Source organism: Stegodyphus dumicola, chromosome 4 (assembly GCF_044657685.1).
Source record: "Stegodyphus dumicola isolate Sdum_Otavi_A_Nest chromosome 4, ASM4465768v1".
Taxonomy (NCBI): domain Eukaryota; kingdom Metazoa; phylum Arthropoda; class Arachnida; order Araneae; family Eresidae; genus Stegodyphus; species Stegodyphus dumicola.
Genome location: NC_140771.1, coordinates 200,636,985 through 200,653,216, shown reverse-complemented (window position 1 = coordinate 200,653,216; position 16,232 = coordinate 200,636,985). Strand labels below are relative to the sequence as shown.

Below are 16,232 nucleotides of genomic sequence, written 5' to 3'. Positions count from 1 at the left end.
ATTTAGAGCCGAAGCAGGAAAGCATGAACCATTTGTACTATTCAATGTGTTGGAGAGCTGTCAAGATGTTGCAAGCTGGTGCAAGACAATTCGCTGAATTCTAGAGAGCTGAATTTGCATTGTAGTGTCATCAAGAGGCTGTGGAATGTAAACAAATAGATCAAAACCCCTGTAGAAGACGAGGATCTGGACGCCGGAGGATTAGCACAATGGCAAACGATCGCTTCCTGTTGCTATACGCAAGACGCCGTAACATCACGATAGCTGGCATCGTATCTCTTACAGGAATCAATTAAATGTAATAGCTGAAAATACATCTGCCACAAGCCAACAGGGCAACAACGGAGAGGAAAATGGCATTTTGTAACGATATTTTCAAATTCAAAGCGAAGTAGCAAAACTTAGAAAGAATAAACAAAAGACAGTTATATAAAGACATTAAAAATACCAGTAATAACCTAATGTAGGTAATATAGTAGTAAGAATGCATTTGTTTGTATCAAGAACAAAAAATAGTATGATATATAAAACTTGCGTGAAATTAACCAAATAATTTGCTTATAAACCTTACTTTAAATGCTTGCATACATATATGGAAATATGGAAGTATACATAAAAGTATGGAAATTATAAAAATACAGACTTTATATACTGTATGAATATTATAAATTTTGCATACAATTCACAGTAAAACAGAATAAAGCTAATACCAGTAAGAAATAACAAGGAAGAGGAGGAAACTTTTTAGCCGAAAGGAGAAATTTGCCCTATTAATATCGTTTTGGCATGTTGCGTTGGTTCACTATAAAAATCTGAATTACTTTCAAATTCTTGCCACCAATTATTAGAGCTCTGCATTATAATTAACGAAATTAAATAATGAAGAATCTGCGTGAATGTACGCATGTTTCTCGTACTGTGAAATACAACGGTACCTAGAGACATCGCATTTTGTATAATGTAGGACTCCATTCGAGTATAGGCATCTGGAAGCCCAAATTTAGAATATGGAATTTGTTTTATTATCTATTTCATATTTTGTAAAACTTTATGTAACTTTTTGATTAACAAACTCAACGATTTCAAACCGTTCCATGAACGTCGAGTGCATCTTCAAACACGGATATTTTATGCGCGAGGTTTCTTTACATTTCTTACTAGTATTGTCTTGGTAGCTTAGCAATGCAAAGGCGTTACAATGTCTAACGGTAATTTGCGTCGAATGAATTTGAATGCGTATATCACTTTTCAGATCCCGTTTTGAATTCCCTGTGTGAGAACGGAAGTTTCTCACACCACGCAGTTCGTCATCATAGACACTATCATAACATTAATCGAAATCGCAGAATTACCACGTGCATAAATACACGCCAAACAGGTTTTCAATTTTTTTGCTGATTACGGATCGAAGGAGTATGCGGGGCTGCGAACCTTGCATCGCTCGCACACTTGTAAATGCATTCGTCTCGTAGATGGTAGAAAAGGAAAGAAACAGAAAAAAACAATTACACGAAATATCCATAAGTGATTATGCTGAAAATTAATCTATCTTGAATAATTTTGTTAATATATGTTTTTGCCCAAGAGATTGCTGCCATTGTCATCGGGTCATCAGCTCGTGGTTATCAGCTCAGGTCGTGTCCATTGAATCCTCTTGCACGTAGCATAGATATCCTGGGAATAGATGATGTATTTTAAAAGAATAGTCCTCTAGAACTGGGTACTGCAAAATCCGAAATGTGTATGCGAAACGATGAGAAATTTCCAGCGAGATAACGGAGTGATGACTTCTATTTTCACAGGACTACGCAGTCCTTTTACATATTTTTGTGTGCTATGTTATTAATATGATGTATTTAATAATATATCCAGACATTGCTTAAGTAATTAAATAAAGTGAGATTGAGAAAGTAATTTGTTCTCTGTAGCCTTTATGCGGTATTTTTGAGTAAGTGAAGCATTTTATTATTCTCTTTATTAGGGTTATAACGCAATGTTATAACCCTAATAAAGAGAATAATGAAAACGAGATATCGTTTTTTAGGCCAGCAAATATTGGGCACATGTAACTTTGATTTGATACTCGTAAGTGTCTAGTTAAATAGTGATTTACACGCAGAACCACACCCTGTAAATAAAACGCCCCTTTCGGCGTAATATAACATAATCTGAAAGCTTTCAAATTTTAATTATTGGTTTCAATTTTCTTAATTTGTCCAAAGTTTTTAAAAATTCTTCCAGAACTAGACTCATAAAAGAGGTACACTGACTACCAATAAGTATTTGGACACCTGTGATAGAAAAGAAAAACTAACTATATTCAAAATCAATAGTTGGTAGAGCCTATACGAGAGGTAATTACAGCGTGGACCCTCTGGGGCATACTTTCCACAAGTCTTTGTATGACAGCTAGTGGTATTTTCTTCCACTCGCCTTGGAGAAGACATAGAAGTTCCTTCACCGATTTTGCACGGGTAGTGCACCCCTGAATTCGGCGATGCAACTCGTCCCAGAGGTTCTCGATAGGGTTCAGGTCTGGACTCCATTCGATGGGCAGGCCAGTCCATTCGATGAACTCCATTGCCACCATACCAAGCCTTGATTAACGTCGAAACATGACAACTGAATTGTCGTCCTGAAAGTAACAGGATTCCAACTCGTAAAACTGCCACAAGGTAGAAAGCCCATTGTCATCCAAAATAATACAGTAGGCATCGGAGTTGAGCTTACCATGAATGGGGACCAAGGGTCCCAGCCCATACCAGGAGAAACACCCCCAGACCATAATTCCACCTCCGCCGAACTTGACTGTTGCCACAATGCATTCTGGTAGGAGACGTTCTCCAGGTAGACGCCAGACCCACACCCTGCCATCCGAACGGTAAAGGGTGATTCGTCCGTTTCCACTGATCTACGGTCCAATTTCGATGTGCCTTGCACCGCATTAACCGAGCAGCGCGGTTGGACTTTGTGATCAAAGGCTTATGGGCAGCAGCACGACCATGAAAACCAAGCAGATGTGCTTCCTTACGGATGGTATTCATTGAAACAATACTCCCGGATGCCTGTTGAAACTCTTCGCGGATGAGGGCTATCGGTTGGGTGCGGTTCTTCCGAATTTCTCTGGACCGCACTCGTCGGTCTCTATCTCCCAGTTTTGTTGGTCTGCCGACTCGGGGCACATTTCGACAATCACCGCTCACCTTCCACTTGTTAATCACATAGGCCACTGTCGATTTTGGGTACTTCAGATCGCTATATATGTCCCTTAAGGATCGGCCACATTTGTGATAGCCGATAATTATACCTTTCTAAACGGAGCTCTCGAAATCAGAGAGCTCCGAACTGCTGCTGTTTCCTACACGATATATACCGGCGGAGTCCGTGATGTACCTTAGGACCGCAGATATCGTCATTTGCATAGGTGTCCAAATACTTATTGGTAGTCAGTGTACTTGACATTAATTTTTGTTGTACTTTCTGATGAAGAGTTGGAATTTTAATATGATCCTTCATTTCTCGCTTTCATTTGACACTGTCTATTAATTTCATTCATTTAATACCTTAAGTAAAAAGAAGTTTTTATAAATCTGCTTTCTTGCTTATTTTATAGTGCGAATCTAAATTTACTTCTGATTCAAACACACGAGATGAAGTGACACTTTTACACACATAACAAAGACATTATTATAATTGCAATCATGTATTCAGTAAAATAACATATTGTATGTATGAAAGTAACTGAATTAAACTACAGTCTTACTTTGATGTTTGTTGTGCGCTGCTCCGGCGTGAAATGTTTGTCCATCTTCTCTTTGCCACGTGACTGTAGGATGCGGATGACCAGTCACGGCACAGCTTAATGTAACATTGGTCCCTTCGCGAGCTAGAACTTCTGTACTTCTTTCGGATTGAATAAACTGTGGAGGTACTAGAAAAGTTCACAACACTTAACATTACCCAATTAAAAACTTGATAATCAAAAAACAAGAATAAGACTTAATATTACCCAATTAAAAATTTGGAGAAAAAACAAGAATAACAAGTTTGTATGATGTCATACGAATGAATCCTTAATATATACTTAATACATATACTGCTTCTCATATATTTAAGTTCCTTAAGCAATGTATCATTGTATTACGTCTATTACAGCTACACATTTATAAATAAATATGAGAAACAGATGGGCATTTTAAAATCTGCTAAATAGATGATATCAACTATGACAAAAACTAGATTCCGATCCTTGAAACAATTTTCCAACCATAAGCCAATCAAGTAAAGGCGCCCATATGACTTTTTAGCTTTACTGTTATATATGAATGCATCAATCTATAGATATATATTATTAATATAACAGGAAAGAAATTAAGCTTCTTTTTTTTAATTTAGCAAAAGCATAAGTGTGTTTAGTTTAAAAAGTTTCTTGAGCCGGATTAATTTACGGATTCTTTTAAGTGCAATTTTAAACTAGAGTTCGTTTTCCAGATTTTTTTCCAATACCTGCTCATTAAGATTTGCGGAGAGTTGCCAAACTTCCCTGTGTTACTGTATAAAGTTTGATTAAGCAATGAACTTTAAATATATCATATTATTTTGCATATATACTGCACTGTGCATTTGATTACTATTTTTTAACGTAGGATTACGTTCCTCTATAATGGTCTGATGAAGCAAATGTTGAGATCCCTCTCTGAGATGTGCGCAAATACTTATTATCTTGAAAACTGCATAAGTTACAATCAATTTGAATACATCATTAGATAATTAAGGTAACAATAACACGCTGAACAAATATTAATTTAAAAGTCAAACAACAAAAATCAGCATAATAATTTTTAAAATTTTCACAGGACTAGTTTCGATGGTTTTACCGAACCATGATCCTCAGCTGCAAAAGCGCAAAAATTTTATCTCGTTCATTTGCGCTTTTGCAACTGAGGATGATGGTTCGGTAAAACCATGGAAACTAGTCCTGTGAAAATTTGAAAAATATTACGCTATTTTTTGTTGTTTGACTTCTAAATTAACAACATTAGACAGTTGAAAACTCAAGTTAGGAAACAGAAAAAAGAATTAAACTGGGCAAAGTGTATACACACAGTAACACGTCAAAAATAGCGAAAATTTAGTGACGTCAAAGCCCCGTGTGTATACTTGACCGAGTGTGAGTGTCAAGGTCGTCTGGCAGACAATCCCGCGCAGACAGTCAGTTTGTTCGGGGGAGGGGGAGTGTTTGCTGTACTTTATTTTATTTCACCAAACCAGTGGTTTTGAATTTTATAGAAATTTGAAGAACGTAGCAGATTGCGTACCAACAGAATTTACTATTAAACAGCGCAAGGGAATGCAGGATTCAGATGCAAGCGGTATTTGTATATTTCATGTAATTTTTAATGGGCAGCCAAGATCTATTCTAGCATCGGTATATATTTATCCAACTGTTGTTTCAGGAGATTTGAAGATGTTTTTGATTAGTGCATTGATTAAATATTCTGAGACTACTTTATTGATCGATCAAGTTTGTATTTCGTGTTTTTATGTTTTTTACTGTAGGTACCAGATGTCCCTGTTGTTATGATGGGACATTTCAATGTAGACGTCAAACGAAATGAAAGGGCGTTTGATTTTTATAAATTAATTTTTTATAAATTTAATCTCAATATTGTGCCAAGTGACTATACAAGTACACTTGTCAAATCATTTATAGATTAAACATTTACTAGGAATATAACTTTAGGCATCCCAAATAATGAATCTTATTTCTCACATAGTCGACTAGTTTTATATAGGGTCACTTTGAATGAATAAATGTAATAATAATAAAAAATAAAATATATATGTGTGTGTGTGTAAAATCTTCTTTGTTTTTTGCAACATCCTCAGTAATAACGGCTCTTTAAACTAACAGAGCCTAACATCAATCTTTTTATTTGTAATGCTGCATGAAAATATCTTGCAAGATCCGTCTGTTAATAAACTGAAAAAATAAATACATAAATTTAGACAAACTCTTTCGATAATATTTAGTAGAATAAAATACTATAACTCTTTTTATACGATTTAAACAAATGCTTGGAAGGATCTTACAACTATAAGTTATTTCGATATTTTTTCCAAGGCGCAGTGTGTAAACGATAATTCGACACCTCTAAAGAGAATTCCTAACTTCCAGATCCAAATGACTTCAGTATCCTTAAAAAACGACCTAAAAGTAAACATTATTCCTCCTTGAAGAACCTTTTTGAGATAGTAAAGGGGAAACTTTTGTTTGTCGAAACAAATGGTTTAAATTCCCAAAAAAACACAGACAAAGAAGGAAATAAGTAAAGAATAAAATGAAATTCTACAAGTCGAAACTCTCGCCGCACAAAAAGGAACGTTAGTGCCAAATTTTATGTTCTTTCTCCTTTCTGCAGTTGAGTCATAAAATAAAGTTTCACGTTTATTAGGCCGTAGCATGGCGGCCATTTTGACCTAAAGCACTACTAAAGAATTCGTCGGAATGCTTTGACTATAAAATCCTCACGTATACAATAAATTTAGCATGGTTAAGAAAAGAGATATATAGAATAAACTTATATCTATACCGCTTTCTCTCACAGCATATACAGATACAGATATCCCAAAACCTGCCTAAAATGCTTTGCTGGATGCCATATCGTAAAATGTTTAAAGAAGAATGTCTCTCAATTCGGAGTTTTTTTTTTAGCACGCCTGTCCTTTAGTACGCATTATAGAATCTCTATGTAAGAATAGTTAAACTTACGTAACTGAAGACCAGATGGAAAGGAATTGTATAAATGTGTTACCTACCTCTTGCGTTTGTAAAAATATACAGAGATGCAGTTAAAATTTAGTTCATTACAAAAAATCAGTTTTTTATTCTCTACCGAATTATTATCACTTAGCTGCAGTAAGTATCATTTATGTCCCACTTAATGTATTCTGTATTTCCAAACTGGAGTACTTTTTATGATTTTTCAGAGTTTTAAGAAGACATTCTACTCCAACTTATATCAGTGTGCTAAAAGGTCCAACAATTTTCATTTCTGATGTCAAAATAAGAAAGCTTTGAGTATTAACCTTATATTTCCTTGTTATATATGAACTAAACGGAAGAAGAATACATTTTAATTATACAAAGGTCGAATTACATATTAAGTGTTGGAAATAATCAGTACAAGTAAGCAGTATCAAAAATAAAATATGTAAATATATTTGCGATTTCCAAATACTATTTCCAGCAGCTGCGAGATGTATTATAAACAAGACTTATGTGAGGAAAAGAATGGCACGACGAATAAAACTGAGACGACATTATTTGGCGTTGCGGCCCACCAGCGGATGAGCGGTAAAGTCACTGAACACTGGTAGTTCGGTCCGAGATTCGAATCCCACGAACGGGCTGGCTGAATGGGCGTTTTCGTGGTTTTTCCCATGTGTAACGTGTATATGAGCCAGTTTCCCTTAGAAAGTCCTCCACGAAGGCATCCCTCCCCTTAGGCAGATAGTCCTAGTGAGCTTTGTCATAATTAAATACACCACTAAACCATTATTTGGCGTCAATTATAGAAGTGTTTTCAACGATTGATTACTATCGCTTTCTTCAGCTGCAACTAAATGAAAGACCAACATCACAAACACATATTGTTCAGTTATTGAAAGAACTCGACTAAACTGACATTAAATAAAGCTATTTCATTCTTCTCCGACTGTCTTTTTTTTGTTCTTTGTTTCAAATCTCAGCAATAATAATTTATTTCCATTTTCTTTGAGAGGCCCACTAGCGGCCGAGCGGTAAAGTCGCTAAACACTGGTAGTTCGGTCCGAGGTTCGAATCCCGCGAACGGACTGGCTGCATGGGTGTTTTCGTGGTTTTCCCCATGTGTAACGTGTATACGAGCCAGTTTCCTTTAGAAAGTCCTCCACGAAGGCATCCCTCCTCTTAGGCAGATAGCCCTCGAGGCTTTGCCATAATTACACACACACACACACACACACTATTTTCTTTGATATCGAGAATAATAGATAAGAAAATTTATAAAGCCACTATTTTTCTATTAATTAGGGCATATAATTTCATTGTACAAGTTTTTCGACAATATCTGCTCATTTAAAGAAAAAATGGTAGCTAAAAGTACATACCTTCTAATTTTATTATATTTGCTTGATGATCATAAATTATAGGGTACTATTTTAGTTTAATTGAACTATGGTCCTGCTTTCTCGAGGCTTGATATACCAACCAACTATAAAGAATATATGTCCCTGGATATTTCAAAACATTGTTAGTACAAAGCAGGTGCGAAGTTTCAGACCATCTTTATGAACCTCGCATCATTTGCCCCTTAATTATTATTTAAGTATACCTACATCGTTACATTCTACTTATCCTTATGTGTGATTATATCTATCAGTCCCTTTACAAAATAGCATCTCCTTTAGAGTTAGGAATATTCTCTTTGAAATACACGAGAAGGAACAGAATCCAAAATTTTTAAACATATACATTATTTCTTTATGCAAAGATGTAAAATTAAATCGAAATAGAGATTTAATATGGTATCTATTCTAAAAGATCTGATTCCAATGAAAATTTATATAGGTATAGATTCAAATAATAGATGTGAGGATATAGAACATATACCACCATTTAATAAAAAGACTAGAGCTATTGAATTAATAAATGTTTTAAAATTATTCCTTAATTGTAAATATTTATCAAATTTTAAAATTGAAATGGTTTAAAAAATTGCTGACAAGGAAATTTTCCAACCTGAAAAAAATATATACATATATAGGATGTCATTGCCTTTAACAACTACACCAAAGTAGAAGTTGCTAATATCTACCCTACATGCTTAAAACTAAATAATACAAATACAGTGCAACATAATGTAGTCTACCTTGATTTACATATTATTGATTAGAATTTATTAAAAGTTTACAACAAAAGAAGAGAATTCAATTTTTCAAAACTAAAATTAACCAACTGGAATTCAAATATTTCCAAAAGAGTCATCCTAAACACAATCTATTCACAGCTACTTAGAATTAAAAGAATCAAAACACCTTCAAGAAGAAATACTATACTTCGTGACAATCTTGAAAAATAACCTCAGTCCTCAAAAAGTAATTAAAAATACCTTAAAAAAAGCTGGCATTAGCCTCTCCATCGATTGGTTTTTTACTGTGTTTTATTTTTTGCCTTTAACTTGTTTCCAACGATTAGTTTTTTTTTACTGTGTTTTATAATTTACATTTTATTTCGCATGTAGCCTAATATTTCACCTCATTCAATGTCATTGTTCTTTTAAAACTGTGTTGAACTTTTTCTTGGAGCCACAGCTTTTGGTAACATTTTGGCGAGATAACTACAATTTCTCTTCTCATTTCCTTAATTTTGCAGCATATTGCGCAAAACAATTTTGACCAAAATTGGTCTTTTTGTATTGTACTTACAACTTTGCTTATAATATATATATATATATACTCTTCTAGCAAATCATAATATTGAAAGATTTAGCTACTAATAATCTATAGGTAAGGAGTTAAAATAGTAAAATGTAACAATATTTGGCGATACAGCGCTATTTGGCAACCTGGATTTTCAGAAATTCAGTTTTAAAAATTTGGAAATTCGCTAGAGTAAATGAGTCTAGCAAAAAAACTACGAGTATAAAATAATAAACGAAGAGATAACAGGCGAATGATATACATTTTGGATGTCACTACACTATCAGACCCAGACCGGCTATCAAAATAGAAACTTAAACAGAACTGATCAAAATTAAATCCTTCAAAACACTAAATCAGAATACAGGAAATTCTGGGAATCATTTTGCTGTGGAAAAATGTGTTAAACTTTAGATGGCGTGGTGTAGACACTTTGCATCATCATAAATTCACTGACTGAGGAATGGAAATGTAGTACAGATGAGATGCATTAAATAATGATCAAAGCAGTAATCTATTTTATACCAGTTCCAATTAACGAAATAAATTGAATTATAAGCTTCAAAACAGTCGGCTGCCGAGCAATAAAACCGCTGGCCGCAGTAAGTCTTCCCATAAGTCTAAGACTATTCTCTTATGCGGATGTGATTATTCAGAAATTTGAGTTTTTTAGAGATGTATTTTTTAATTTTGTAAATCTGCCCTTAGTTCAATTCACTGGATGAGACTTTCATTTTTACCTTTTTCTATTTTCAAAAGCATGATAATTTTGAAGTTAGTTTAAAAAATTTTAAAAGGCCATGTGCATTTAATTTTCATTAGAAATTCTTGCTTTACACATGCAAGATTTTTATTTGATATTTATCTTACTTGATCTTATCCATAACTGATCTATTAAACTTAATTTCATTTTAGTAAAATAATTTTCATCCCATATTATCATAAGATTTGAATCTTGCGCATACTGTTTCATTATGATCCAGAATCATATTTTTAATAGGTAGATTTTAGAATTGTTTGTAAACACTTCTATTATTTCAAATCATATAAACTTTTAGCTTCCAGTTGCATTGTTCTATCCTGTTCCTTGTCGCACTGGATACATTTCAGAATTATACGCTTTTATCTTCATTCTTATTAAACCAGTAGCGTGCATGGTGAATGACTATCACTATCCAAGAACATGTAACAGTAATAAAAGGAAAGAAATATTACATTTTGGCTTTTGTTCATGGCAGCTCATGCATACATTTGCCGCAATACAAAAATCATAGTGAATCAAACAAATAAAGATGGACGTATAAAATGTGTTTCTATTTGAAGAAAGAATAATAAAAATTTGAAAACGTTTTTTAAAAATGAAACAAAAATGACTAGCTTGAAACAAAACAGAAATTAAAGTTTCTAGGTAGAAACTACTAAGTTTGAAACGCATATGAATATACGAGTTCGTACACTGTTTCTCTTGAATGGAAGCGCTTTTGACTTTAGGCATCACATTTAAATTTAAAATAAATGGGTTTAAAAAAAAATGTGCTTTTTATGCAGATGAAACTTTTGCTAGACGTAATGTAACACGCAGTGCATTTATTATGTTTTTATCTTAAACGTCCGTTAAGTGTCATATAAAATGTTACATAATGATGTCTTGCTTTGAAACAGATCGCTCAGAATGCAATCGCTTTAAAAGAATAAAACGTTATTGGGATTTTAGTATTCACGAAAAGGATATAAATGATGGTGTAGTGTATACAGATAAGTTATTTTTGAATACTCATTTGCTATGCAGTCTAAAGTAGATTCGGAAGTTATCAATCACATAGTGTTATACTTAAAATATTGTTGCTTTGATCGGAGTTCATGCTCTTGAAGCCAAGAAATAAATGTCTGGAATTTTGATTTCATGTTTGCTAAAATGATTTAAAAATTAAAACAGCCTTCGAAAAGTTTAAAAACTTAGTGTAAGAGTACATTTACGTGTAAGTGAAAAAAGACAGTTAGGAATATGTATGATAACAAGGTACTAGACAAATATTGGCAGTTTAAACACTGACTAGACTAGAATATTCTTCTTTTTCCAGATCTATACATTTTGTTTAATATAAAATTCGATATATGTTTATCGATGGCCTACGCATGACGTAAACGCAATGCAGTTACTTTAACGTTTCTTCATACACTCAAATTGAAATATTCCTTAAAATTGTTAGTATCAATTTCTCTTTTTGTATTTTTGTTTGTTGTATTTGATATAAACTCTATATAGCCTTTAAACTATCTCCCTTCTGAATATTAATATGAGCTTCTACGTATTTTTAATTCCACTGAAATTTAAGTTTTTGAGAATGTCTTTTTCAATCTTACTTTCTTCATATTTTATGATATTAAATTCTGTTAACCTTCTGACCAGTAATGGGTTTAGCTAAGGAAAGCGTAAATTTCCCGAAATTGCCATGATGAATATGTCTTTCCTTGATTTTAATGCCACAGTAACCCAGGTATTTTATACCGGGATTTATGTACGTTTAATATATGATCTTAATTACTTGAACATATTTCAAGTTGCACATATATGTACTTCATTAAAGCTGTAGCAAAATACAAGTATTCTAAGCCGGAAGATTTTTATGAGAGCAGACTTTTAATAATATCTTTAAATATGACACTATATACATACATGTACATGAAGTAAGCAGAATATAATAACATGTAATCAAAGATGCGCTAGTATTTTGGTAAACCAGGAGATAGAGAATGCATATAGTTTAATAAATGAGGGACTGATAAATGAAAAACGATTTTGACAGATACGTGAAATGCAAAAATTTAGTGTTAAGTAAACCTGCTGAATTATAAATATTTAGGAAAATAAATAAACAAAATGTCGCCCAACCAGCCAGTGGTTAGTCACTCTAACTGCGGTACGGAAGTGTCCGGATTCGAATACCAGATTCTGTTGGTGGTAGGTAAGAGAGGTGGGAGACCCTTGAAATCATCTTTCCGGGGTTCTGTACTTTAAAATTGTGGGGGGAGGTGGAACTGAGCAAAGTCGTATTGTCACCTGCATGTTGCCTAAGGTTCTTTCCAATGACAGGCACAATCTTGCCTCCTTTCCACAATTAATTTCTTGGGCTTGGTTTGATATCAGACAAGCGAGATTAGTCCCAACCACACACACAGAAAAATGAAACATTGAAATATTAACCAAATGAGCAACTCGTTACAAGTAAATAAGTGCAATAAACGTAAATTAATTTATGTTTACTTTTTATTTTTATTAGAAACTTATCTAGAAACGAATTTAGCATTGTAATGTGATTTTATATAAGGAACCTAAGGAAAAGGAATTTAATAAGAACTGTGATGAAATATCGTGATTTGACATCCTGTTAGATTTGAATATTTGTATAACCTAACGAATGTTCGTTTTGAATGTTTTTTTAATAAATAATTAGTGAACTGCTCTTATTTGAGCGAATATGCTTAATAGGCTAAAAACGTATAGAATGGAAATAATGGATTGTGAATGAAGCATGACTACTCTATAAAGAACCCCGTTTCAGTTAATCACAGAAAACACTAGACCCATTCTCGAATAGCATATGGAAGTTTAAGAAAAGAATATTACAAATCACAGGAATTATCGAACCGAAAAGAAATTTGTTTCCAAATTAAACGAGCCCACCAGCGGCCGAGCGGTAAAGTCGCTGAACACTGGTAGTTCGGTCCGAGGTTCGAATCCCGCGAACGGGCTGGCTGCATGGGCGTTTTCGTGGTTTTCCCCATGTGTAACGTGTATACGAGCCAGTTTCCCTTAGAAAGTCCTCCACGAAAGGCATCCCTCCCCTTAGGCAGATAGCCCTCGTGTGCTTTGCCATAATTAAATACACCAACACCAAATTAAACGAATTTATGATAAGACCAGGTAGACGAAGAGGCAGATAAATAATCGTTTATGAAATAATGTTCCAGTGCAAAAACATAATACCGAGTAGGTTATCAGATTGCAATACATTTGCCGTAAAATTATCCTACATAGATTATACGTTAGCCAGGGATATCCAACTCGCAGGCCGCAGTGGAATTCACGAAATTTGTGAAATGTAGCACAAAAAGTCGTAAATGTTTCTGTATCAGCTTCTATGTGCGAATGTACTTTTTCGCCTTCGAAAATTATATTCATGAAACGTAAACTACAGGTGTCCTTAACTGATGAAACCCTGCAACATCACTTATGATGTGCAAATAAAAGTATTGAGATCGACCATAAAAAAAAAAAATAAATAAATAAAAAAAAAAACTAAGTACTAAAAGGAAGAGAACAATATATCGAATTGATTATAGTAAATATAACATTAATTAGAATGTTTTATTGATGTAATTATTAATGTAAAGTAGTAAATGCTTAACTGTTAATTATGAGTTTAGAAGGGTTGTTTAACTGCTTAAAAAGTTTAAAAGCTGGTTGGTTTAAAGGGTTGCTTAACTGCTATTAATTTATGAATAATAATAAAAACCATAAAAATAATGTATTCTATTCTAAAGTTTCGCTGAAAACAATATATATATATAGGGTATTCCGCAAATGTTGCAACAAACATCTAAAGAAGGTAGGGCACATCATGAGGATTAAGAATTGCATAGGTATCCATGCCCGGAAATGTCAGAGGTAAGTGGTAGCAGAGGTAGAAGATGGGAAAAGAAACAAGAGTGATTAATTTGAAACATTTATTGGACATGAATACAAATGGTGTACGACAGCTTGAATGTTAAACATATGCCATAAGTTTGTACCATCAGACGCCAAACATGCCTGACACCGACGGACCATTTATTGCTCAACATGCTCAAACACAACGTGAGTTTCTTTGGGTCTAGCAGCTACGCAGGCAAGACTTGCCACGAGGCCCATTTCAGACAAAACATGATCGTGATACAAGACACTTTTGATGGCTCCCCAGCACAAACACTCCCGTATTCGCACAAATTTTGATGCAGACGTGCAAACAAACTGTGATGTGGTTGAGGTCTGTCGGGGAAACGTTCTCGATAAGTGCGTGCAGCGGCTCGTCCATTACTCTCAGCTATTCCATACAGTAAGCGCATGTCTACAAGCTTTCCGTTAGTATAGCGTTCTATGCTCTTCGTATGGTTCCTACCGCTCGAATATGGCAATCCTCTTTTTCCACTAGCACTCTCCTGTACAGCACCCCCTGGCGGCGTACAATGACGTTTCTGGTCATGGGTTCCTGTGCAATTCTTAATCCTTAAGATGTGCCCTACCTCCCCCAGAAGTTTGTAGCAACATTTACGACACTATATATATAAACACTTCGGCCTGTCTCAGTACAGTGCATTTCAAAATAAACCCAGGAACAGTTATGGGTTGGACAGGTGTAAGCTGTTTGACTTGCTTTGCTTAACATGATCTTTCGATACCTTTTTCTACTTTTCTTTGAATCAGTAGTTTCAGTAGCAAGCTTGGAAGGTGTTCGCTCAATATATGTTCCTTATTAATTTTGAAATTGCATTTGAATCTGTTTCGGCATATTCGGTCCTCATACGCCTAAGTTAGATAATAGTATTAAGATACGTTACTATCAGGCAGTCCAGAAATTCAAACTAATAATGTAGGTTTATAGTTGTAGGCACTTGATTGTTGGCGACTGAATAAAATGTATATGGCCCAAAGAATACCTTTTTATATTGCATCATTAAGTTAGAAAATATATAATACTAATAATATACAGTTTGACTGGCGCCAGAAGAGTTCACAGATTTTTTTCGTAACAGACACGTTTTCGTTTCCGTCCGTAACAGACACGTTTTCGTTTCCGTCCGTAACAGACACATTTCCGAGATTTTTTCCGTTTCTCACAAAAGAGTACACCGGCAGAAGAGTTCACAGATTTTTTTCCAAAAGTCTGCCGGCTTCTAAAAAGTGGCTCGTCTCACTTTACTCAATTTCTAACAGGACATGGTCCCTTCATGACTTACCTGCATCGCTTCAGACGACGCGAAAACGACCATTGCTCATGCGGGGATGGTAGGAGATCCGGACTACTATCTGTTCGCTTGCAGAGAGACCGCCAAATATCCTCTTAGGCAATCAGTAGCAAACCACATCCATGCATGGGCCGAAGCTACTTCGAAAAATCGCAATGCATTGAAACGCATATGCGATTGCATAAATATTGAACGCAAAATCTCAGACAGGCTGGAGTAATTCTCAGCTACCATCCTCGTCACAGTACAGCCCCTGTATACTCTGTACCTGTAATGAACTAATTTTATCTTAAGTTAGCTTATTCTGCTTTTCTTTTTCCCTGTATATACTTATCACCTTGAACTGTAAACCCTGAACTATGAACCTCGAATTATGTATTTTGCCTTATTTTATGTATTGTTTTCACTGTTTTGCCCCTTTTTTATTTTATATATTATTTCGCTTTTTAGTATTTCACTTGTTATTATTTTAGTACTGCTATTTAGTATTTAGCCCTATTTTAGATATTACTTTTACTGTTTTATCAGTCACTTTGTTAATTGCTCATATATTGCAATGTACTCATTTATTGTTATTGTGGATGTCTTTTGTAACCACCTATCCATAACTCTGTAAATATGTAACTGAAATTGCTCTTCTCACCCGCAATGCAGAGCATCACTGCACTATCGTCTCGTCCAGCGTTTGTTTGCACTGCCCCCAGCACTCGTCTCGAGCACAATATATATATGTGTGTGTTATGTTGATCAAGTTATTTCCGCCA

The 16,232-nt window shown here is 34.5% G+C and overlaps 1 protein-coding gene across 2 annotated transcripts in view; it reads right to left on the bottom strand.

Annotated features, from left to right (window-relative positions):
* Positions 1 to 16,232, bottom strand: part of LOC118182606 (lachesin-like) — a 171,956-nt gene that overhangs the window by 72,353 nt on the left and 83,371 nt on the right. For both annotated transcript variants that reach the window (XM_085815902.1, XM_085815904.1), the window contains exon 4: positions 3,764 to 3,931. In XM_085815902.1, coding sequence (XP_085672028.1) covers positions 3,764 to 3,931 — 168 coding nt within the window. The remainder of the gene's footprint in view (positions 1 to 3,763; positions 3,932 to 16,232) is intronic.